The sequence below is a fragment of the Zingiber officinale genome, chromosome 2A (assembly GCF_018446385.1).
Source record: "Zingiber officinale cultivar Zhangliang chromosome 2A, Zo_v1.1, whole genome shotgun sequence".
Taxonomy (NCBI): domain Eukaryota; kingdom Viridiplantae; phylum Streptophyta; class Magnoliopsida; order Zingiberales; family Zingiberaceae; genus Zingiber; species Zingiber officinale.
Genome location: NC_055988.1, coordinates 171,819,144 through 171,836,914, shown reverse-complemented (window position 1 = coordinate 171,836,914; position 17,771 = coordinate 171,819,144). Strand labels below are relative to the sequence as shown.

At 35.9% G+C, this 17,771-nt stretch overlaps 2 protein-coding genes and 1 long non-coding RNA gene across 3 annotated transcripts; 2 read left to right on the top strand and 1 right to left on the bottom strand.

Moving 5' to 3' along the window:
• Positions 1-1,336: 1,336 nt before the first annotated feature.
• Positions 1,337-7,690, top strand: LOC122043274 (probable histone acetyltransferase type B catalytic subunit). Its single transcript, XM_042603820.1, has 10 exons — positions 1,337-1,562; positions 2,148-2,189; positions 4,214-4,323; positions 5,007-5,075; positions 5,669-5,707; positions 5,794-5,867; positions 5,966-6,038; positions 6,360-6,441; positions 6,536-6,699; positions 6,775-7,690. The coding sequence occupies exons 1-10, from the start codon at positions 1,487-1,489 to the stop codon at positions 7,426-7,428; spliced, it is 1,383 nt and encodes a 460-aa protein (XP_042459754.1). The 5' UTR covers positions 1,337-1,486; the 3' UTR covers positions 7,429-7,690.
• A 403-nt stretch (positions 7,691-8,093) lies between these two features.
• On the bottom strand, positions 8,094-10,081 carry LOC122043272. The gene is made up of 2 exons (XR_006129472.1): positions 9,941-10,081; positions 8,094-9,818 (listed from the first exon to the last, which is right to left on the bottom strand). It is a non-coding gene; the product is annotated as an uncharacterized LOC122043272 (long non-coding RNA).
• Positions 9,664-16,897, top strand: LOC122043271 (putative leucine-rich repeat receptor-like protein kinase At2g19210). Its single transcript, XM_042603819.1, has 13 exons — positions 9,664-9,794; positions 9,874-10,423; positions 10,642-11,126; positions 11,866-12,004; positions 12,113-12,184; positions 12,665-12,736; positions 12,820-12,900; positions 13,287-13,453; positions 14,464-14,735; positions 14,974-15,100; positions 15,852-15,920; positions 16,023-16,209; positions 16,338-16,897. The coding sequence occupies exons 1-13, from the start codon at positions 9,710-9,712 to the stop codon at positions 16,714-16,716; spliced, it is 2,685 nt and encodes an 894-aa protein (XP_042459753.1). The 5' UTR covers positions 9,664-9,709; the 3' UTR covers positions 16,717-16,897.
• The last annotated feature ends 874 nt before the right edge of the window (positions 16,898-17,771 follow it).

The following is a 17,771-nucleotide window of genomic DNA, read 5'->3' as shown; positions in this document are numbered from 1 at the left end:
TGACAACAGACATGTTCAACGACCAAGCCATGCGCAGAATCTTACGACAGAAGGTTCTACCGTCCCATCAGAGAGGTGCTCGGACTGTAGCAGTATGGTGTCAGGCAAGCTCATACTAAAGTATGGTAAAGGACACGTGTACGCCTTGGTAGGCGTGCATACGCCTCCCCACAGCTCTATATAAGAGCCCTCAGACTTCGACAGAGGTACGCAATCTCTCATATTCGGAGCCACTTCATCGTTTTCCTCTTGCCTGACTTGAGCGTCGGAGGGTCGTCGCCGGGAACCCCTTCCCGGCTCGACTTCCTTGCAGGTTCGCCGGAGCTCCATACCGCCGGTCAGAGATCCACATCATCAGTTGGAAGAGCGCCACGTGCCCAGCGTCCATCGACTCAGCGTTCGGACAAGATCAATTATATTTAGGATATTTAGGAGGATTGTTCAGCCTAACAAAAATTTTTTACTGGTTATCAGATAAATCAGGAAGCACATTCGACAGCTAATCCAAAAGTTCAGCATACTTTGATTGTGCACTCATTTGAAGATTTTTTTTTTTATAAATATGTCATAATTAAGGATCGAATAGTGAGTACCTAGATGATAATCTAAATGCCTTATCGTGACATCATTGAGAGACGAAAGAGGAGGAGGAGGAGAAAGTGACATTTAGTTATGAAGTTGATGGAGTTGAAGAAGGGTTGCAAGTGAAGTAAGTGTTTTCGAGTAAATTTGATATTAAATTCGGTAAATACTTATTTGTGTCTGTTTAACATGTATATTTAGGTTAATTAAATAAATAAATAAAAATAACTAAATGAACGGAATGAATAAAGTGAACACATATTATTTAATTCATTAATAACCAAGTAAATTTTAAAATATATATTTTTAAATAATCAAATAAAGTTAAACTAATTAAACGGAATGAATAGGCTCCACACTTGGTACACTATATAAAAATTAATTATAAAATTAGAGTGACGTGATTGGAAGAGCACAAACAAAAGAAATATATGATACAATTAAAAATTTAGAAAATGATTTAGTAATTATTTATAAAAAATCATATATTTCCCTTTGTTTAAATTGAAAAATTAGAGTGATTGGAAGAGTGATAAAAAATATACCATAATCCTTGGCCCTTGGCCCTCAATTTGTATACTATTGTTCATCCAGCCAAGTAAACGTCCATCCAAGTAAACGAGCAGGAGCTCAAGAAGCAGGATTTTTATTTGGGCTGGTGATTAATGGGCCGCTTCGTCCGGCCTATTTACTTGCCTCCGATGGTCCCAGTGCCTATAAAATGCCGCTCCCATTTCCCGCTTAACTTCTTCATTTCCCCCTCTTTTTTCTGGTCGCTCAAAAACCCTAGGCACGCTGCTCTCCATAGGTTTTCTTCCTCCTCGCTCCCCAAGTTCTTAGGCTTCCACTGCTTCTCCCTACTTGATCCGGGACTCACTTACGCTCAGGAATCCGACGAAGAAGGATGCCGCTGAAACATAAAGGCAGCGACAGTTCGGCTGAACCCAAGAAGCGCAAGCGCGTTGGTTTCGCAGAGATTGGTAATATTTTATAAAAAATATTAGTTTTTGTTTTCTGTTGTCGTTATTTACAACAGCAAGTCTTTAATTCTGTTATTTCGTGCCCGTTTCTAAATGTGTCCATTAACAGCTTGAAGCTTTCACTCCGTACTTTTCTTGTAAGAGTGTGCATTTTCCATCTCATTTTTTTTTGTGATACATGTGCTGGTTGGATGCAGCTATTGTTATTTATGAATGCTAGTTTACCTTTATGATTCAAGAAAATGTTTTTTTTACCTTTTTCTTTTCTTCTGGTGCCTAGTTGACCTTGCTGATTGCACAATGATAATGCGTTACTGCAAGATTCGCAACAGGAGTACCATGATTTTGCCATGCGAACTTGTACTAATTCCATACCGGAACTGAAGGTTCATAGAGGATCAAACTTAGTAGAATATGAGGGATTCTTATGTTCAATAATATAGCCTGATATTCTAGTTGCAACAATATCCTTGACTGAAAATGTGTGCTGTTCTGCTTTTTTCTAACCATTTGCACTCTCATAATACTATCTTCCTATGGGGCTATTCCATGATATTTTTTTTAAAAAAAATTCTAACACTGCAGATCCTGGAGTTGAGCCAGAAGAGTGTATTAAGATTTTCCTCGGTAAGATTCTGCTATGTTATTGCCTTTTCTATACAGTTTTTTTGCATCACATTTCCCTGGAATTATGAACAATTTAAAGTTTAGAGTGGTGTTTACTGTGTTCTATTGTTGCATTTTGTGAAATCTATCTTTTTATTATCATTTAAAACCCTTTACTGATTGATCTTTTAATATTTTTGTATTTTCATTGTGTTTTGTACAATTCATTAACGATGAGCAAAACATGAGAAATTCTTAAGGGATTTTTTTTCCTTTTTATAAAAATTGATTTTTAAATCTGAAAAAGAATTGATGATTCTCCATGAAGCAAATTAGTCATTTATGCATTTTGATTCTTATCTTTTGGTGAGGCATGAGGGCTATTATAAAGTGAGTTTACACTATAGAGATTGAAGATTCATTAAATCATATGCAAAGTTAATTGAGCTTATAGGAATAATATGAATTTCACAATAGGTAGTACAATTATGCAAATAGTTTCATGTGGCAACCTGTTAGTCATATATTTTGTTTGAATGAAAGATGCCTCCTGCCTTAGGTAAGATTGGGTGGTGATGATTGTTATATAATAGATAGATTCAAGCTTTTCAATGATATATTTCTGTTTGATTGTTTATTCTTTTTCTGTCCAGTGAGAATTTGAATTAATAGTTACCTGTATAAGATTCTCATTGTCCATTTGGAAATTCAACTTCAGAGTTTGCCCTAGTCTCCTCAGAATCTGAAATAATAGTTTGACTGTTGAATTATGTTTTACCAGTTCATCTTGTGTATATCATTTGTATCATGCTTGAAATCTTTTCTTTGTTTGAGTCGAGGATCTTTTTCATTCTTGAATACAAGTTTTAATGACCAAATATCGAGCACAAATTTCATGGTGGCTTGAAATGGCTGGTAATAGAAAATACATCTAAATATACTTAAATTTAGCTGTTGAAATTTTTTGTGTAATTTTCAAGTCTGCAAATATTTTAATCACTGAATGCATTGTCTGAGAACAAAGAGGTCCACCCTCTCCCAAGAACAACAATCTCCAGGGATTTTTGCTTATATTGTCTCACCTTGCATTTAATTCTTTAAAATCTTGAAAAAATATTCCAAGAGTCCATGATGAAACCACAGCTTGGTTGGCGAATTGCCTAATCAACAGGCTTATTGTTTGGGCTCAACAAACATTTCCTAAAATCGTGTTCAGAAAATCAGAAGTCTGTTAGTCAAGATGCTACCCATGAGGAGACAATATGGAGGTTATGTGGGATTGTGGGTTGCTATCTTACAATATTCAACACCCTAAGAAAGTGACTAGCGACTGATTCTTGATCAGTAAATTTGGAAAGAGTTTACATAAAAGCTGTAGAGATGCTTAATCTCTTATCGTACCTTCCATATCATACACAGATCTAGCATGCACTGATCTGAGGTATATCCTGTGCCATATTTCCTAGTAAGGTAACTCAATGATTTGTTGAAACATTTGCAGAAATTGTAGCAAAGGTCATCAATAGTTTTTGAGCTTAAAGATTGAGCCAAAGCAACTTTAAAGGCACAGAAAGGGAAATATGTTTTTTTTTATCTTTCATTTTTTTTTACTTATATCGACACGTGTTTCATAAATTCATATATTAGAAAAAATATATAATCTCTCTATCTCAATTACAAAAAGCAAATCATGTAAAGAATTTTATGTTCCTGGTCCATGAAGTTTGAGGGAGAGAACATGCATGTGATTTTTAAGAATGATATCATCTCTTAGGACAAGAAGTGGCTTTTGTCTGGGTAAATATGGCAGTTTTTGAGGCAAGTAAAATCATGCTTCTTGCATCATTTTCAAGAATAGAATACCTATGTTCTTTAAACACTTTTCTATCATTTCTTTGAATTTTCATCACCGTCATAGGTTATTGACATATGCTTTCCTTGGCTGCAATGAAAACACCTTATGTTCTTTTGAACACCTATCTATCATATTCTTTGGAATTTTCACCACCATCAAAGGTTATTTACATATGCTTCATTGACTGCAGTAAAAAATAAAGATGAAGTGGGTGCAACAGACAGCTTGTGCATCAAACCAATTGATCTGAATCAATTTTTCAATGTAGATGAGAAGATATATGGCTATAAGAACTTAAAGGTAGACTGTTAACCCCTCTCCCAAAAATAAAATAAAATCATACAGTTATCCCTATTTCAAAACTGCGTATGAGTTTTCTAAATTATTTTAGTACTTTGCACCATTACTTCTGAAGGTGTCTTTTAGCTCTTTTTTTTTCCCTGAAGTGAAAGGTATCTTTTTTAACTCTCATCTATGGATGTTGTGTCTTAATGTTATTTGTCACTCAACTGATACCACAATTTAATTTGCTCGCTTTATTATTGACATCTTGTGCGTAAGAATTAGCTAGATTGTTTTTATGTAGTTATGCGGATGACATTGTCAATTTTCCAGGATATGAAAAAGAAGTGAAAAAGTTGATTGCAGTATAAGGTGGTCATAGTCATGGAAGAGGAAATTCTGCAACTGTTTTTTTTTTGTTTTTGTTTTTGTTTTTGTTTTTTGAGAAAAACATCAACATGGAGTTACATATCTTCTATCTTTGCATTGTGGAAAATATGAAAAAGTGACTAATTTTTTTTTTCTAGCTAACAATTGCAACGACCAGAGTTTCATGAATGTGTTTGTTCAAGCACTTTTCAAATATTAATTTAGCTTTCTATTGTTCGAAATGTACCTTCAAATTTCTCTTTGTTATTTATTAATATTATATAATTTTTTGTTAATATGCAAGTTTTACAATAAAGGTTCTCCTTTTGCAGGTTAATGTTTGGTTAAATTTGGTGTCTTTTCATGCTTACGCTGAGGTTACTTTTGAGAATAAAAGTGACGTAAGTGCCATTATATAGTTGCAATGCCATGCAAGATATTGTTATTCATGGTGGCATGCTTCTCTCTTATTCTTACTAAATAAAAAATGTTGTTGGCTGTTATGGTTATATATTCTTTATGATTACTGGATTACTAATTGTTTTCGAAAAGGTTCCCTTGTTATGCTGGAAAATGATAATTTGAAAATAACTAGTGAGAGTAGAGAGCATTCCAGAGATTAGTTGATAATGGGCCAATCCTTGTAGTCAATTTTAAAGTCATGGTGGTTTGTTATTCTTGTTTATCACAATTAAGGATATTTTTGTTTGAGCACTTGCATCAGTAGAACAAAAGTTTATGCTCATTGCTACTTCGTTAACAAATGAAGACATGTTCTTTTTCAAATTTTCATGGTGCATCCCTCTGGTCTAGGAATTTTAGCAGCTGTGAAGTTCATTTCCATTTTTTAACACTCACCTATTTTTCTTCATGCAATTAGCTTGTTTCTTGTCTATTTTTCAGAGGCTTGACACTCATATGACCTATAATTATCAATATGTATTTTCATCTTCTAAACTAATCCCAAACTTGGACATTATAAAATTTTTTTCAGCGTGGAAAAGGGATCACTGATCTTAATCCAGCTCTTCGGGTATGCCATCTTCACTTGCATGGAACTATTATTCCTTGTAGGATTCTACTTTTTTTAGCACATTGGATGTTTGTCTTTTCTGATAGGATATATTTGGTGAATCATTGATTGCAAAAGAACAATTCCTTCAATCATTTTCAACAAACAGAGATTACATCAGGTAGACTTTGAACTTCTTGCTCACTACTGTTCTTTATTCTAACTTCATTAAATTTGTAATAATTTTTTTACTCTGATATCATTTATTCTGGATATCAGTAGTGTTATTGCTGATGGTGCTGGTGTTACTTGTAATTCCTTAGTGAACGATGCTGATGGTTCAGTCATTGAGGTATGTTAGTGATTTGAATCTCAAGTGATTTAAGTCTATCTAGAAATTAATCAGCTTGCTACTATTTTGTCATAAGCAGTCAGATATTCCAACATGCAATTCAAGTACGCTAGAAAACAAAACCTAAGAAATTTCCCACAAACATGATTTTGCCTAATGCTCTTATTGGAATTTATCATCATCTACATGCATTTTCAATCTCTTTCACTGGCTTCATCAATGTAAAGTACCTTGTTTACTAGCAAATGTTAATCACTTGCTAGATGTTTTCTTGATTTCTAGTTTTGATACGTAATCTCTGCTTTGTTTTGCTCTGTGCAGGTCGTTCAGATGAAGCTGCACAGCCCAGCTGTTGGTTTGCTTTACAGTCGATTGTTTCCTCTTGTGCTTATGCTTGTCGATGGTATCTTTGATATTTTTGTGTCATATAAAAGGTCTTCATCTAAACTTATTTCCATTTCACATCTCTTGTGGTGGATTTGTTTTCTTTGTTTTAGGTGGCAGTGCTATCAAAGTAACTGATCCAAACTGGGATATCTTTTTAGCTGTGAAGAAGGTTCAAGATCCTTCAGGGATATCTATTGTTACCAATGTGCTTGGTTTTGCCACTGTTTATCGTTTCTTCCATTACCCTGACAGTATCCGATTCCGAATTGGTCAGGTGTGATTCTTTATGGTTCTTGTCAGTTTAGCTGAGGATATTTTTGCTGATTCATCTCATTTTCTCCCTAGTCAGATCTTAGTATTGCCCCAATACCAGGGTCAAGGTTATGGACAACTTCTCTTTGACTCTGTGTATTCTGTTGCATTATCTGAAAATGTATATGATGTGACTGTCGAAGATCCTTCGGAGTACCTTCAGTACCTTCGAACCCGCATAGACACCAACCGCTTGCTTGGCTTTGATCCAGTAAAGCCAGCCATTGACTCGGTCGTTTTGCGGCTAAAGGAAGAGAATCTATCAAAGCTAAGTTCCAAGCCCAGCTTTATCCCCCCAGCCAATCTAATAACGCTTGCTCGACAAAAGTTAAAGATCAACAAGAAAATGTTCCTTGCATGCTGGGAGGTCCTCATCTACTTGAGCCTTGATTCAGGGAGCAAGTGCATGGAAAACTTTAGAGCCTGTTTTTCAGATCATGTGAAAGACATCATGGTCGATAAAGAGTCTACAGGCGGTAGAAAAGAGCTTATCCAAGTGCCAAATCAGTATGACCCTGCCTTCTCCTTTGTGGTAACCTGGTCACCAAATAGTGGAGAACTCAATAATATGAATGGCGACACTAATGATCAGTCAGCACAAGAGGAGCAGCTAACCCATTTGGTGGCTATGCGGATGGAGGCTATTGTTAAGATTGCGACTAAGATCCTCTCACTCCAAAAGCCCAGATAGTGCTGTTAAAACTTCATTGATATAGTCCCAGTGAGGAAACTCGATATGTTCAATTTGCAAAAGATGCATTTTATGTAGTGTTTGGATCAATTTGTTCATCAAGATATTAGGAGTTTTTATCAGCTGTAACGTATGCTATCAAAGATGCTAGAATTGAACTCTACGTTCCCTTTGGCAAATCATCTGTAGAAATCTACATAGCCTTGCCAAGAGAATTGTAATACTTGAGATGAATGGTTCAAAGGTGATTTCCTCGCTTGTTTCTCCTGCATTTTTCCATTGCATTGAGTCAATGCTTCTTAATTATATAAATGCTACAGGAGGGGAAGGTCTCACTCACTTGTAAAATCCATATATCTTTGCACTAGCCTTATTTTAATTCAGGAGACTTCCATGATTCAGCCATTCTGACTTCTCAAGAAAATTGCAACTTGCTTATAATTTTTACGAAGCGTGAATGAACCATCCTTTTATTTTAAATTCTTCCTATCAATATTTAACATCACCTTAAAGTTGGCCACCTCTCTCCCTCTCTCTCTCTTCCTATCAATATTTAAAAAACTTGTGGCTGGACGTCTGTTAAGATTCATTTCAACTTTCCCATTTATTCTATTTTGCACTTTTGATTTATTTTGGTGGCCTATTGAACAGACAATGCCACATTGTATTGGTCATGCATCCTTGATGATGCTGATTTTAATATGTTCAAATTACAACACAATCTCCTAGTCAAAATGGGAAATCATTGACTTCAGCACTCCAACAGCTCGTCAAGATTTTATTAAAATCTTGCCACACAAGATTTTATTAAAAATTTAAAAAAAAATGATGTAGAAGTCAACTATAGAAAATGCAGTTCAAAGTATGGTCGGCAATAAAGAGTGCTCAGTCAACACAGCAATCAAGAGCTCTTGAAGATCATGAAAATAAATGCCCGTTTGGGGAAGATGGCTTGAATACCCGAGCATTTGAGTTTTTTTTCTCTTCTGAAGGAAATCAGCAAGGCGATTACACGGCTGAGCTTTGCTTTCTCTATCTCCCACGGAGTGAAAGCTTAGAATTGCAATGGTTCTTTAACATGATCCTGATGCTCGCAGCAATTTACATCCACTCCCATGCAATCAGACAAGTGATCAGAATTAGCAAAACCAACATTAGATTGCAACACTTAGCCTACACATAAACGCTTCTTGTAAAGGATACCAAATTAACTTTGTTTGTGTAGCAAAATTTTCTTTTGATTCACTTTACCAAGCAAATATAAAAAAAAATTTAAAAAATACCAGTCAATGGATGTGTGAATCCCCCAGCTCGTATTTTCGATTTTTAAGTATGCAAGAAGTTGACTCTAAATTTTGCTTTGCCAAGTCCACATGTGGCTTTTTAAGGTCCATAATAATAGAGATTTTGTAATGTTATCAAACTTGATTATTTATGCTACATACAACAACAATCTCATGAAGTACAGAAAAAGATCAATTTGAACAGGCAGATAAACTAGATAAAGAGAAAAGCTAAGTGTCCATAAATCAGCAATTCTTGTTCATTCTCCAAATTGATTACAATTAAAGTCGGCACAATCTTTTCCTAAAGAAGTATTAGGTTAATATATCTTATGCATATCAATCTCTAATATTTGGCTACATCAAGGAAACAGAACACAGGAACTTCAATTGATGAATGCATAGCAAATAACCAGCGTGAATTATCTTCTCAGCTTCACAATCTTGAACAGAAACTGGCAAATCTTATTAGATCTTATTGCGTATTGCTAATGGCCAACAACCAGGATGGTTCATTATAATTCAACTCAACAGCGACAGCCATGTGCAGGATTCCAAGCCTAATTGTGACCCTGCAATTAGTCAATCTATGGCCGAAATAACAAGATACATTTCCTATGTCCGTACCCTTGTCCTATTGGATTTTTCTTGCTGCAACTTGTGATCAATTCAAAGATTTCGGCTACGGCACAAAAGAATTCATTTAGTTCAATCCCAGTGACCAAGCAACCGCAAAATCCTTTGTGAATGATCACAACTGCTCAAAAGATTGTCGGCAATGGTTGACAAAAATGCAGTTTTGTTTGTTCTACAAGCGTGTTAGCAAGTCAAGGTCAACGACTCCAAATTGTTACGTGCATGAAGAAATGCCTATCTTCTACTCCACCTCTCAAAGCTAACATTCACAGAATTTCTACTAAAGTAAGCAAGTTGAACATCATCACCTTGAGAGAAGGAGAAGGCGACAATTTCCGAGGACGCGGCCGATCTTGGAGAAGATGACTGTCGCTTGGTGCTGTCTCCTCGTCGGCTTCGCTGCCATTGCCGTCGTTCGAGTTCACTGCCAGTTACCAGACACTCAAGGTGTGTATCCCAACCGCATCCACTCTAAAAAATGCAAACTTTGAAGAAGAAAAGAAAATCCCCCCATTTTTAATTTTAGGGTTTATAAGCATCGACTGCGGGATCGAAGAGGGATCTACTTACAGCGATCCAATCACCAACCTCACCTACGTCTCCGACGGCTCCTACATCGACACCGGCGTAAACGCGAACATCTCGAGGGAACACGTCACCGAGCAGCAAGCGAGAAGTTTCCTCAACGTGCGAAGCTTCCCGAACAGCAGCCGCAACTGCTACGACATCACCGGGGTCACGATGGGGTCGAAGTACCTGCTGAGGGCGATGTTCATGTACGGGAACTACGACGGGCGGAACAGCCGGTCGATCTCGTTCGATCTCTACCTGGGGGTGAATCTGTGGAAGACGATCAACTTGACGGACCCAGCGACGACCTTCTGGACGGAGGCGCTGGCGGTGGCGCTGGACGATGCGTTCTCGGTGTGCCTGGTGAACACGGGGAAGGGGACGCCGTTCGTGTCGGCGATGGACGTGAGGCCGTTGAGCGACGGCATATACCCGGAGGTGAACGCCACCCGCAGCATGGTGGTCTTCGATAGGCTTAACATGGGACCCACCAGTGGGACCATCAGGTAAATTAAGCGAAAACTGAAATTTAAAATATTCTTTTAAAAATATATTTTAAATTTTTATTAAAATCAAAATGCTTTAAACAATTTTAATTTTAATTTTTAAAATAAGGTTTTATTTATTTTTCCTTTTTTTAACCGACGCCGAAATTACCGGATTGAAAGTTTTTTTGCTCCGATGGATTTCGCCTCGTCGCCGTCGCCGTCGTCGTCGCCGTCAGGTATCCCGACGACAAATACGACCGCTTATGGGATCCCTACATCAACAGCCCCCTCTGGACCGAGATATCCACCAGCAGCACCGTTAACAACCTCGCTATTGACTTTTTCGAGGCGCCGTCTGTGGTGATGCAGACGGCGGTGACCCCCGCGAACTCCAGCAATCTCTATTACTCGTGGAAGTTGGATCCGGGCGATCTCAGCGAGGTCTTGGCCGTCTTGTATTTCTCCGAGTTCCTGACCCTCACCGGCAACATGTCGAGGCAATTCTACATTTACCTCAACGATTTTCTCTGGTACAACCAACCTTTCGACACGCCTCTTCTCATAAAGAACTACGTCTACGGCCTCAATCCCATCGTCGGATATCAGCAGTACAACATGACTCTTCAGGCGCTGAGCAATTCCACCCCGCCGCCTATCCTCAATGCAATGGAGATCTTGACCAGGATGGGCGACTCAAATGTGGCAACGAATAGTGAGGATGGTAAGCTTTTCACTTTATTTTCTTTCCCCTTAGGGGATAAAGTTATGTTCTTCGACTGTGATATATTCATGACAGCAGTCGTCGTGCCCTCAGGATGTTTGATATAACGCTTATGAAACACATGAGGTTGTTTAATTTCTAACATTGCTTCACATTCGGGATATTATGCTAGTTTAACTTACTCTTTAGCTTAAAGTAGTTGTGATGCTTTTACTATCATTTTAATCTAATGACATAGCTAATTGGTAGTCTTTGTTCCTTCTAAAGTAATCTTGTGGTACATTTATGCCCAAGCTATATTTTGTTTTGAAGGAATTATGAATGTAAGATTAATTGAGTTAAGAAGCCAACTTAGTGTTGTGATAATGAGATAAACCACACTGTTAATATCCGTTTATGTTTTGAGTTTATAATGCAAGGGTATTTCGTAAGCTAAGTTGCGTACTCTGGTTTCACATTTGAGATGTTATATTTTTAGTCATTATGTTGTAACTGTTTACAGTTACTTGTGCATGGACATTGCTGATACACCATTTACGACTCACTGTTTGTTGTTTATGTTGTATGCTAGATAAGTTTCTTTTGTACCCTTTATTTGACAGCACGGCTGATACAGCCCAAATATTTGGGACTCGCTGTTATTTTTTTGTTGCATCCACGTTAAGTTTCTTTTATTCCCTTTTTTTGCTGTTTCTAAGACACTGATAAAATTATTCTGCTTTATATTTGTTTTCTCCAGTTGATGCCATACTTACAATAAAAGAGTCGTATCAGATCAAAAGAAATTGGAGAGGAGATCCTTGTTCTCCAAGAGGGTTTGCTTGGGATGGAATAAATTGTACTTTTAGCTTATCTGATCCTCCAAGGATCACAAGCATGTATATTTTCTTTAACTGAATTAAATTAAAATAAACTAGCATATTAGTGTTTTCATCAATTTCAATAGGCAAGGGTATAACATTCTAGCTTCATTACATATTCTGCAGAAATGTGTCCTCAAGTGGATTAACTGGTACAATAAATACTGCATTTGCTAGGTTTGGAGAAATCCAGTACTTGTAAGTGCTTCTGATTCCGTTCTCTTCTCTCAATTTTTTGTCAAACATCTAGTAAAGCCATCAATCTCTTTTTCTTATCCAGATACCATTTTTATCACTAAAACATCACATGTTTGCTGCACTTTCAAGTGACAAACATGTATGAGACCACAGTTTGTTACACATGAATAAAAGTGTGGTGAAAATTTGCTATAATGAATTGCAAACTTATGTAGTGTTCATGGTTACAAAACAAAAGGCAGGATATGATTATGCCATCAGAAGTATCAGGCACATCAGGGCAGCTAGAACAAAAACTCATATTCTTGTAGAAATTAACTTATTTCCTGTTCACAGATACTTTCTACCTATAATATTAGTCATTTGGATATTATTTCATTTGCATTTTATCCCCACAGGCTAAGGGATATAAGCTATATCCCGCTCAGGCAATCATTTTCCTGTACATAGTGATGATGAATTTTTAGTAACATTTTTCAGGGACTTATCAAACAACAACATAACAGGGACAATACCTGGTTTTCTAGGGCGTTTATCTTCCCTCAAACTCTTGTAAGCATTTTCCTTATAATTTTGTTTTTATCATTAAATGCGCTCATACTAATCTTTGTTGTCATCTTATGGCTTTTTTGCAGAGATTTGACTAATAACAATTTAACTGGATCAATTCCTTCTGAACTTCTTGCAGAAACACAAAATGAATTGCTCACATTGAGGTTTGTTGATTTACAGATCATCATATCTTTCATTTTTTATTATCAGAATAATAAAGATTAGAACTTTAATTTTCCCTTCCTGCATCGAACAGAGGAAGGATGAACAATAAGAAGAATGCAATTTAGGTCTTTTGGAAATTTGAGCTACACCTATCTTAAGCATTTCTACTTTTTGACGAATAATAGACAAATTCGCAATCATATGCTTATTCTATGAGATCTACAAAGCCATAATGGCATAAATCTTCTAGGAAAGTGAATTCAGCATTGATTTGATTGTTACCAACTCCTCCTTTTTTTTTTTTTCCAAATTTAGCTTAAATTTTACCATTATTTTACTTAAATGAATTGGCTTAGTTCACTGATTTGGATGTTAATCAATGTAGATTTGAAGGAAATCCTTATCTTTGTTCTGATGGAAGTTCATGTCAGCTAATAGCATCATCAACAAAGAGGAAGATATCAACACCTGTAATTGTAACTCTTTGTGTGCTTCCTCTCCTGATGTTAGTTTTGGTGGTATTCCTTGTCTGTAGATACAGAAAGAAAACGGGTAAGCATTTCTGAAGTGAAACTGTTGCAATTTTTAAAAGTTGTTTGATAAACTAATGTGAATAGTGATATTACTTAAACACCACCTTCCCAAAGTCAATTTTTGCAACCCAAGTGGGGAGTGTGCTTTATAAAGCTAATCTTCTCGAGTAGTTTTTATATACTTCCAAAACTAATATAATTAGATAAATAATGCAATATTTAACAAATATTAATATTATGAAAATAATAAAAATTTTAATTTTACAATATGTTGTAACATAATATATAATATTTAAAAAATCAATGTTTAAATTAACTTTTTGTTAAGAAACTAAAAGGTTATTATTTTTACTTACACGATAAACATAAAATATTATTAGTAAATTATATTGTTTGTTGGGTGATAATGTATAAGAATAAATAATTGAAGTAATATTGCATTAATTAAATAAATATTATTTTAGTAAATTAAAAATATTCAATATGGATTATGAAGTATTAAAATATTGCATTTAGTAATTATGTGCTAATAAGTAATTGTACTAAAAACATTATGATATATAAGTCCAAGAAATAGTATTTTTAATGTTTTATTATAAATATAAAATCATACTATAATATTTTTATAATAAAAAATAATAATTTAATCACCAAGATATTTATATTTTAAGATAATAGCTATACATAAAAGTTAATTTTATATTCCATATGAGTAAAAAGCTGAGAAGTTGAGATGTAAAGATATTATTATTATTATTATGAAAAAAAAACAATAGTACATTTTATTCTTATTATTTATTATATTATCATTATTTTACTTATAAGGAAAAAAAAGAAGCTTTTTGAGTATAGCTTTACCAAATGTAGATTTAGATCATCAAACGTTAAACTACTTTTAGACAATGCATTTTCTAATTCATTTTTGAAATGCAAATGCTATGCCATTTCCAGCCTTAGTCTCAGATGCACTTATAAATCAAATAGCTCTCTAATTCATCTTCTTTGATTTGATGATACTGTACTTGAAAGGATATGGGATTGGTAATCCTGTAAACCAACAAAAACGACCTATCTTCAACGAAATACAGAAGCACCAAGAGGTCCAAAGCAGCCCACTGCAATTTGAGAATCGCCAATTCACGTACTTGGAGTTGAAGGATATAACAAATAATTTCAACAGAGTCCTTGGTGAAGGAGGATTTGGGACTGTCTACTATGGGTGCTTAAAAGATGGTCTTGAAGTGGCAGTGAAGATGAGATCTGAAGCAGCACCTCAAGGACCTATGGAATTTCTTTCTGAGGTAATAGAATTTAATCCTTTTTTCATATTAGCTAGATATCATATATTTTAAAACTCAACATCAGTAAATCTACCCAAACCTTGAAATGCTCTTGTATTCTCAACTTCTGAACTTTCGGATGGTAGAGACTATATCATTTTATATTCTGTCCCTCCCTCATTTGCGTTTGTTCCGTGTAAACATTTTTATTTGAGGGATGTCGTGACCTGTTTTCTTCTTTTTCCTATTGTTTTAATAGGCTCAGTTTCTGTTGAGGGTTCATCACAGAAATTTAGTTTCTATGGTTGGCTACTGCAAGGATGGAAACTATATGGGACTCGTATATGAGTATATGGCCCAAGGAACTGTACGAGATCATTTGAAAGGTTTGAAACTTTAACTAACTTGTATTCTATGAATATGTTCATGCTAGCACATCTCAATCAGACTCTAGGGCACTTACCAGTCAGTCACTACTACTAAAATTCATGAATCGTCATCTACATGGAACTGTTGTGATAATGTGATTAATTATGCTGGATTAGTATTTAATGAATTTTACTTCCTGTAGATCACATTCAAAGTCTGTCACTACTACTAAAATTCATGAATCTTCATCTACATCGAACCGTTGTGATAATGTGATTAATTATGCTGGATTAGTATTTAATGAATTTTACTTCCTGTAGTTCACATTCAAAGTTCAGGTGCTTTTTTTACTTAAAAAGGATTTAGGTTGTGCCCATAATATGAAGTTAATTTACAACAAATATAACAACTGAGTTAGTTAGTTAGTTATTGATGAAGGTTAAACTTTAATCATCATCTAAATTTATTCTCTAGTATTTCAATTCCCTCCCAAAACATTCATAATCATCTTAATATTGTCTCTCCGAGTTTCCAATTCTCATTGCCATTTTCACAATGTTTCAATCAGATTACCATCCCCAGTAGTAATTGTTTTCAAATATTTTTGATCTATTTTTTTTTGGACACGGGCCAAATCATACTGGAATTATCTGTTATATGAAGAATGACAATGATAGTCAATTATCTAAAAGGCTCTTTATGCACTGGTCTGATATTTCTCAAATATAGAACAAGTATCGATAAGTTGCTCTCATACTCAAACTGCAGGAAGAACACAGAACATGACATCTTTAAGTTGGCGGCAGCGTCTCCAGATTGCAGTTGAATCTGCACAAGGTTTGGTTCTAGCACAACGTATCTGTGTGCTTTCCAAGTTTGTTGCTCCGGTCAATCTATGGCCATCATTTTTCATAGGTTCTAACTTCTGGTGATGTTTAGGACTGGAGTATCTGCACACGGCCTGCAAACCACCTATCATTCACAGAGATGTCAAGACAGCAAATATACTCCTGAGCGAAAGGTTCGAGGCAAAGATAGCAGATTTTGGAATATCAAAGACTTTAAGCGAGGCAGACACTCATATATTGACCGTAGTGATGGGAACAGCAGGATACTTGGATCCAGAGTACTTGCCTTCTCGCTTCTCTTGTTCTCCTGAGAAACAGATGCTTTTCCTAACACAATTTTTTAATTTGCTCAGTACCTCTCGTTTCATTTCGCGTATGAAGTCGTAATTCTTATTAACTCACTCAGGTACCACGTTACCAGCCAGCTCAGTAGCAAAAGTGATGTTTATAGCTTTGGGGTGGTCATTTTGGAGCTGGTGACCGGGCAAGCTCCAATCGTAACCAGCGCAGATAGGGCACACATCTCAGTCTGGGTCCGCCAAAGGCTCACCCGAGGAAACGTAGAGGACGTTGTTGATCCAAGACTGCACAGTGAGTACGATGTGAATTCTGTCTGGAAGTGCATTGATACCGCACTAGGATGCCTGGCACGAGCACCCCAAGCAAGGCCGACCATGGGGAATGTGGTTGCACAGCTGAAGAGCAGCTTGGAACTAGAGAACCTTCGTATTAAGAACGGTAACTCCGTCGCTAGCAGTCAGTCGATGTTCACGTCGAGCTACTAGATGTAAACCAGATTATTGCCCCTTGAAGTACAGAACTGTCGCTATCCTTGATTATACTCTGAGATTGTATGATTCCTCCAAGATTGTTAAACTTAAAATCTAGAGTTGATTTTCTTCTTTTCTCTAAGAAAGATACGATGTAAGGAATACTATCTTCTAAATCAAGGAATTGTTTAGATTATTCTTTACATTGCAAAAAAAAAAAATCAGTTTGATGCAAAATTACGTTATCAAACTAATATTTAATTAAAAGAATATTTATTAGCTGTTCACGATGTGATACCAATCCGTGATTGATCAAATGTAATGGCATAAAAGTCAATTTGATGTTTATTTGGGACGGTCTAATGATTAGCACATGAGTTTAAATCTCAATAAAGTTGAGATCAACTTGACGCCCCTTCCACTCACTGTAGCCTTGACATCCTTCAATTGCAAAATTTTAAATTGGGACAAAAGATGATTAATTCACTCTCAAGATTTCTCTCAATTCATCCTTAAATTAACACGAAAGTAAAATATAAATAACTATTAGACTTATAAAGTTGAATAGTATATAAAAAGATTAAAAATACATACGAGTACTAGTTTGATCTCTAAATTTTATGATAATAATATTATTATGTACTAATTAGCTGTCCGTTCGGAAGAAATTCGCAAAATTTAAATGATTCTTGATGAAGGCGTGATCGAGCATGACCTCTCTCGTGTCTTTGCCATTTACACTAATGATTAGTAATCATTCGTGATTTATTTTCTCTGTATTAATCTAGGGATGAGTTAATGGGGGATCGTTTTTTTTTTTTGTTTTTTTTTTTTTTATGAAGGCATTTTGGACAGTGTGATCAAGCACTGCACTTATTAACTTATACGGCGACGAGTTGACTTTTGTGGTTTATGAAGTCAAAGGGTGGCCGTCGTGCAAATCTGCATGAGCGCGTACGTCCGCTGGGATCCAGAAGGGATCTCCCGCGCTCTCGTTGAGTCCACCCCAAGTCGGCCAGTGCCTGGCCGTTGAGGAGATTTACAATCTGCGGCTGGACAGCGTGCACAGC

Bases quoted from the DNA above. Each gene is read 5' to 3' on its own strand.
- LOC122043271 (XM_042603819.1), top strand. From the start codon at position 9,710: ATGACTGTCGCTTGGTGCTGTCTCCTCGTCGGCTTCGCTGCCATTGCC. The intron at 12,901-13,286 runs GTTTGTTGATTT...TAATCAATGTAG, and splicing joins AATGAATTGCTCACATTGAG to ATTTGAAGGAAATCCTTATC. The intron at 15,921-16,022 runs GTTTGGTTCTAG...GGTGATGTTTAG, and splicing joins TGCAGTTGAATCTGCACAAG to GACTGGAGTATCTGCACACG.
- LOC122043274 (XM_042603820.1), top strand. From the start codon at position 1,487: ATGCCGCTGAAACATAAAGGCAGCGACAGTTCGGCTGAACCCAAGAAG. The intron at 2,190-4,213 runs GTAAGATTCTGC...CATTGACTGCAG, and splicing joins GTGTATTAAGATTTTCCTCG to TAAAAAATAAAGATGAAGTG. The intron at 5,868-5,965 runs GTAGACTTTGAA...TCTGGATATCAG, and splicing joins ACAAACAGAGATTACATCAG to TAGTGTTATTGCTGATGGTG.